At 26.4% G+C, this 7,500-nt stretch overlaps 1 protein-coding gene across 3 annotated transcripts in view; it reads right to left on the bottom strand.

Annotated features, from left to right (window-relative positions):
* Nucleotides 1–858: 858 nt before the first annotated feature.
* The window catches only part of LOC119613382 (type 2 phosphatidylinositol 4,5-bisphosphate 4-phosphatase), an 11,865-nt gene continuing 5,223 nt past the window's right edge, over nucleotides 859–7,500 (bottom strand). For 2 of the 3 annotated variants that reach the window (XM_037969414.1, XM_037969415.1), the window contains exons 3-6: nucleotides 5,183–5,361; nucleotides 4,912–5,121; nucleotides 4,669–4,833; nucleotides 859–1,426 (exon numbers count right to left, since the gene is read on the bottom strand). In XM_037969414.1, the coding sequence (XP_037825342.1) occupies nucleotides 1,310–1,426; nucleotides 4,669–4,833; nucleotides 4,912–5,121; nucleotides 5,183–5,361 (671 nt within the window). In that variant the 3' untranslated portion in view covers nucleotides 859–1,309. The remainder of the gene's footprint in view (nucleotides 1,427–4,668; nucleotides 4,834–4,911; nucleotides 5,122–5,182; nucleotides 5,362–7,500) is intronic. The other variant, XR_005232231.1, reaches the window with a different exon arrangement.

Raw genomic sequence — 7,500 nt, 5'->3', positions numbered from 1 at the left:
TTTAATTGCATAAAAAATAATTACGATTTTATTTGTATTTTATTTGTTGATTTGTTTTAAACTGAGAAAAAAAGAGAAAAACACTATTGAATTAAAAAAAAAGAATACAAATAGATAATATGTTATATATAAATATATAAGTAATTAATGTATATATGTATATAAAAGCTAAAATTAATAAAGAAATTAATAATAAAAAAACAATTACAAAATGAAAAAGATAATAAGGAAAAAAAGAAAGAAAAATTTGAGATAAATAAATTCCTTTTAAAATTAAAAATAAATTTAGTTAAAAAAAAAAAAAAACATTATTGTTAACAAAAGACACAAGCTAAAGTTGTAATTACTTAAAGAAATTAATGAGCCAGCCATAAACATAAATAATTTTAATTAAAATGTAATAATTTAAAGAAAAATCTTGGAAATAAACTTTATTTTAATTTTTTTTAAATAATAAAATTAAAGTAAGTAGTAGAGCTAAAATAAGGGGGGAGGGGTGAAGAAGGGAGAAGAAGTTTTATATTTATGTTATGATCAAAAGGCATTTAATTGTATTTTGTTGTTGTTTATTAAATTTGTGGTGGTGTTGTTTTAATATTTTATTAATTTTTTTTTTTAATATTATATTAAAAAAAAGAACCAGAAAAGGGAAATTAAAGAGAATAAAAAAACAATACTTTAACACAAATAATAAATGTTATGCAGGCTAAACATAAAAGTCTAACTTTGCTAACATTTAATTAAATTGTTTAAATTGTTTTTTTTTTAAATATATAAATTTATTATTACTTTTGTTTATATCTTTATTTATATATGTAAATTGTATATGTATTTAGCACGTTTATGTGTACATTTTGATGATTTTTTAGTAGAGAGTAGAAAGTAGAATTATTTGTTTTCTGTTTTTTTTTTCGTAAATCTGTAACATTTAAATATTAATTAATATTATTAATTATTTTTGTTTTAATTTATTTATTAATATAATTTTTAATGAAACATTTTACATACTTTCATGTTCTTTGTAGTTGTTTATAATATTTCATTTTTGTTTAATAGTTTGAAAGTTCATCAATTTATTGTTTTTTTGTTTGGTTTTTAATAAATAGATGTGTTCTTTTCTTTTGCAGTTGTTGTTCATATACTTGTTTCTTGTTGTTATTGTTGTTGCTTGTGAATAGTTTCAATTTCAAAATTTTGCTTTGTTGTTTCGTTTTAAAGTAGAAAAACATGTTGCTTTTATTTAATTATATTTGTTTTTGTAATATCAAAAGGAATGCTGCTACAAAAAGCGTTTTAAATACGTGTTTATTTACATGGGACCATCAACATGTGAGACTTTTAAACGGAAATAATAAAGCGAACGCGCACAGAGGAAAAAGCTAATTAAGAAGATTCCAATATATGCCACATAAATGCCCGCGTGATCCTGTTGAAAGAGAAAAAAAAAATTAGAAAAGATTAATAGGATTTAAAAGTAATCATAGCAAACTATGCTTGCAAACTTTAAAGACTCCTTGATTGAATTTACCAGACCTATGGAACCTTACTACTCTTGCAATATATACCGCAAAGAACTTGTCACCTCTTTTTATCATAAAATACCTCTGTTAAAGTAGTAAATCTATTAAAAAAGTATTTTTTTAAACCTCTACAATAAAATAAATTTTTGGCAATATTAAGGCAGGTCTTGTAAATAAGCAATATGTTAAAAGAGTACTTTTAAATTTTGTACAAAGAAATTTAGCACTTTCCTGCTCATAACAAATTACTCTTTCAATCTTTCTAAATCATACACATGAATGAATTTGCAAGACTTAAAAGTTTGTAAGTAATATTTCACCTCTTTCCGTCATAATTTACCTTGCAAGCCTAGTAAATATATTAAAAAACCATAATCTTGTTAAAACTCAATAATAAAATAAATTAACCTTTCTTACATTTTTGGAAAACCCCGGCAGGTCTTGTAAATATGCAATATGTTAGAAAAAACTTTTAAACTTTATAGCTAAGAAATTTAGCATTACACATTACTCTTGCAAACATAGTAAAACCTATGATTGGTTGAATTTGCAATACGTATAGAAAGTGGCTACTCTTGTAAATATACTACAAAGATCTTTTCATCTTTTTTAATCATAAATTACAATTTCAAAAGTTGCAAATGTAGTAAATCTGTTAATTTTTAAAAATTTAATAAAGAAAATAGTTTTGTATACAATAAATATTACAAGATCAAGACAGCTCTTGTAAATATGCAATATGTAAAAAATATTTTCAAGCTTAATAGCAACAAATTTTAACACATTGCTACTCTTGGATATACATTCTTTCTAACAAATTAATCTTGCAAACATTGTAAATTTCTGAAAAATTAAACAGTTTTCTAAACCATAACAATAAAATATAGAAGAGTTATTTATTACACTTGTAAATATGTCATATGTTAAATCAAGAATTAAAAACTTCGTAGTTCTGCTATTCTTGCAAATATACCATTGTAAGGAATGATTACCATTATATTTAAAATAATAATCTGATATTTTCTCATCTTTAAAATATGCAAAAGTGTTATTTGCTAGACTTGTTTGAATTTGCAACATCATATTAGGTCTTGTAAATATGCAAAATGTAAAAAAATCACATTTTTAGACTACAGCACGTTGTTACTCTCAGAAATATATTGCTAAAAAGTATATTTCTTTATGACTGATTACTCTTGCAAACATTCTTTAGTTTAGTTGAAGAGGGTTGTATACCAGTGCAAACATTGTAAATCCATTAAAAAATTTGCAGTGTGTTAAATCTCAACATAGTAAATTTATCAAAAAGTATGCAATTTGTTAAACCTCAATAAAAAATAAACGAAACTATTATTTGCTACACTTGGTCATATTTGCAAGGCTAGTCCAGATCTTGCAAATAAAGAATATATTAAAAAAGAATTTCAAACTTTTTTTTGCAGAATTTAAACACGTTGCTACTCTTGTAAATAGTATATTAAAAACTATAACATTACTTATGTAGGTATTTCTCTTTTAATAACAAATTACCCTTGCAAATATTGTAAATCATTTAAAGAATCTTCATTTTTAAACAATGAAATCTACGAAACTAATATTTACAAGATTTGATAAAATTTTCAAGATCTAAGAATATTCTCTTGGTTAAAATTCGACAACGAAATATACGAAACTACTATTTACAAGACTAAATTTTACAAGGCCAGAAGAGGTAGATATTTGTAATCTCATCGATTCTTAAGTAGTCCTTGTTGTATTTGCTAGATTTACTTGTGAAAGTAAAAAGTTTAGAAAAATTGTAGGAAACTGTATATAGGAAACAAAATACTATATGAAATTTTCATTTGCAACAAATTTGCAAGACCTGAAAATTATTATCTCAATTCACAATGGTCTTGCATAATTTTGCTCTAAACTATCAAAATATATAGAAATACATGATTATAATTTGGTCTATTGTAAATAAGATTTGCAATGATTTGGGTTGCAGATAAACATGTTGATATAAGACAACTAAGGTCTTGTAAACTGCATTCTTTTTACTGGACTTATTTAGAAAAGTAAAAACTCTAGATTTTAGAGTAAAACCCAACATCATTGTTGGGGTCTTGCAAACTCTAGTACTTTTACTAGATTTAGTACATTTGCATGTTTGTAATAGTCGAATTTCTCTTCTGTTTTATATTAAACTCACTGTCGTAGTATTTTTGCTAGACTTTCATTAATTGCAAATTTTTTAAAATGCTGGATTAAGTGAATTCCTATACAATTCATTAGCACATAAATAAATGATTCATTCATATTTCACACAAAATATATTCAACACAAATAGTCTGCAAGTGAAAAATTATATCAGTTAAATTTCTTTTGGTGGTTGAAAAAGTTTAATAACATTTAATTGTTTATATTTGTGTATAACAATTTATTTTTAAATTTCATTGTGTATTTTGAAGATAATTGCATAATTTTTGTTGAGAGTAATAAGAGATAATTTGTTTGTTTAAAACAATATGCAAAAAAAAAAAGAATTGTCACATCAAAATATGTACAAGTACGAGAAAGAATCGAGAAAATATATGCAAAATTTCGCAATTGTTTGAAATTTTCGTGGTATATTTGCAGCCATTTCATGAGCATCTCACTTGGGTTCATGAAATTTCTGATCCCATTGTGTTACCCTAGTATGCGTGGAGTATTACTCTCTGTTTCCATAATGAAATCAAATGGTTGCATTGATAATGAAACAGAAAGGCAATACTGAAATGATGCTCTCGTTTTTTGGTAAATGTAGGGCAATAACATAATATGTTATCTTCCTCTTTATTATGACTGCAGTAGTCATTGTATTCAAGACCTATTCTTCTGTAATTACTGATAATATCATTCTTATTTGCTCTCTGCGAAAGCTTGTAAGTACTTTTGACCTAAGAGCATCATATGGAGGTCAGATAGACCACGAGGTCTGAAAGGTGAACCTTGATTTGGATTTTTAATACATTAATAGAATTCATCAGCTATACAGTTATCCCGACATTTGCTATAAACAGTGACCCATATTAGCGATATCCCAGAATGTCTCGCTATCTCATTTAGAGATGCCCGGTATTCTTTTTTAACCTTGATGTCGTAAATTCCCATTAAAACTTACCCTAGCATAATTATGTGTGCCAACAGTTATACCAATGCCAGCAAATAATACAATTAAACCAATAATGACAAATATTATGCCACGACCACAGGCAAAACGAGAGCCCACCGATGAAACCTTCCTACAATGGGGGCAACGAGCCAACGAATTGTGAAATGTATTAAACTGTAAAGAGAAGAAATAAAAAAAAAAACATTTAAAACCAACTCTTCTTTTCTTTTTCACAAATCTCAAAATATTCACCAAAAATGTATCCGAACAATGGCCACAGGTGACACGACACATACCCGGCATAGTGGGTACGGGTGGTGTAACAGGGCTGGGAGCTAAATTAATAATACGCTTGCAATTGGGACGTGGACAAGCTATACGTTGAGATGAACTTTTACAAATGAGCAAACAATTGCAAGGGCAACGTACATACTTTTTACCAGGTGGTGCATTACGTATGGGCTGGAAAATAAAGAAAAAATTAAATAATCAAAATTTAAACATATGAATAAATAACACTCACTGTAGCTTCATTACACTGAAGACACTTAACAACGTGCTGATCTCGCTTCGAGGTTATATCAATCATACCCTGACATACGCGACAAGTAACCATGGGTACACCACCAGCTGTACCCTGCTGATAAGGTGGTGGTACTTCATCGGGTCCAATAAAGGGTACATTCGATTGTGCCACACCAGCTGTAAAAAAAATTAAACACAAAAATATTAATAAAATTATCTCGTTTGAAATCATTAAAATAGTTTTGCCTCTATTCATATCACAATTTTTTTTTATAAACCACAATTTTAATTTACCAAATGAATAAGGTTCTTCTAACATTTTAAATTTATTTCATTTATAAGCCACAAACAAAGCTGTTTGTTTTTCTTTTGCTAAAGATTAATAAACTTTTAATGTTTTTTTTTTTTTTTTTTTAATTAGTGCCAATGTTATTGCATCGCCATAAACAAATGAAATGAATGAATTAAATATATAAAATGCTAAAACAATTGATCATTTTATTATCAATATATTAAAAAAGAAGAAAGAAAAGTTTTATTAAAGCTTTTCTTTATTCTTTGCTTGTCCTTCACTTTGTGTAGGAGTTCAGTTTATCATTTAATATAAGTAGTGTAATCGTCAGAAATATGATCCTTTAAAATCTGTTTTGAATAAAGAATTTTTTAAAAGAACTAGAGTTTGCTACTGGCTTTTGTATACATAAATGAAAAGGTAAAATCCGTTTCAAATAAATAAAAACATTTTTAAATTAATGTCGATATATTCCATAAGCTGGTTAATAAGCTACTCTAGCAAACATAGTAAATCTGGCAAAATTCCTGCAGTTTGCTGGAACAAAACAATAAATTATAGGAAAGTGTATTAGCACAAATTTGCAATCTCAATACATAAGATTGTGAATAGCGCCAGTATATTAGTTAATCTTAAGTAGTCCCGCTTATGAACTATGAATTCAATCAAGTGGTAAGTACAATACATCTGTGATTTTTAAAAGCTTTTTCAGTTGTTACTATAGCTAACTTAAAGCAGTAGGGACTTCCCAACTCCCAAGTCAATAAAAACTAAATTTTTAATTTATAAAGAGTACAAAAAAAATTACAACTGTGAGTGTTAAGAGATTATTTCATGAATCACTTCAAGTTTACAAACAAATGAATTTCATTAAATTCTAGATCGAATATTCTTCAGGATTGCCTGCTTTCTTTCAGAGAAAGACAAGACAACTGTTGTAATAATATCTATCTATCTATCTATCTATCTATCTATCTATCTATCTATCTATCTATCTATCTATCTATCTATCTATCTATCTATCTATCTATCTATCTATCTATCTATCTATCTATCTATCTATCTATCTATCTATCTATCTATCTATCTATCTATCTATCTACCTATCTATCTATCTATCTATCTATCTATCTATCTATCTATCTATCTATCTATCTATCTATCTATCTATCTATCTATCTATCTATCTATCTATCTATCTATCTATCTATCTATCTATCTATCTATCTATCTATCTATCTATCTACTATCTATCTATCTATCTATCTATCTATCTATCTATCTATCTATCTATCTATCTATCTATCTATCTATCTATCTATCTATCTATCTATCTATCTATCTATCTATCTATCTTATCTATCTATCTATTATCTATCTATCTATCTATCTATCTATCTATCTATCTATCTATCTATCTATCTATCTATCTATCTATCTATCTATCTATCTATCTATCTATCTATCTATCTATCTATCTATCTATCTATCTATCTATCTATCTATCTATCTATCTATCTATCTATCTATCTATCTATCTATCTATCTATCTATCTATCTATCCATCCATCCATCTATCTATCTATCTATCTATCTATCTATCTATCTATCTATCTATCTATCTATCTATCTATCTATCTATCTATCTATCCATCCATCTATCTATCTATCTATCTATCTATCTATCTATCTATCTATCTATCTATCTATTTATCTATTTATCTATTTATCTATTTATCTATCTATCTATCTATCTATCTATCTATCTATCTATCTACTAAACTATGTACCACCTTAATCTACAATATCTAGCACATTCAACACCTCTTTAAAACTGTAACAATTTAATCATTAAATCTGCCTAAAAACAGCTAATCAAAAAACTCAATAAAGGCTTCATGAACAAAGTCATTGCCTATATACACATATTAATTATTATAAACACTTTAAAAAAAGAGTTCATCGTGATAAGAAGCAAAAAAAAAAAAAAAAAACGCAGTCTTTTGTTAAGAAAAATAAAACAA

This window comes from Lucilia sericata, unplaced genomic scaffold (assembly GCF_015586225.1).
Source record: "Lucilia sericata isolate MDLA Ls3-8-SP2 unplaced genomic scaffold, ASM1558622v1 Contig002096F_arrow, whole genome shotgun sequence".
NCBI classification, from domain to species: domain Eukaryota; kingdom Metazoa; phylum Arthropoda; class Insecta; order Diptera; family Calliphoridae; genus Lucilia; species Lucilia sericata.
Note: the sequence above shows the minus strand (reverse complement) of the source record. Positions and strands in the feature narration are given on the sequence as shown.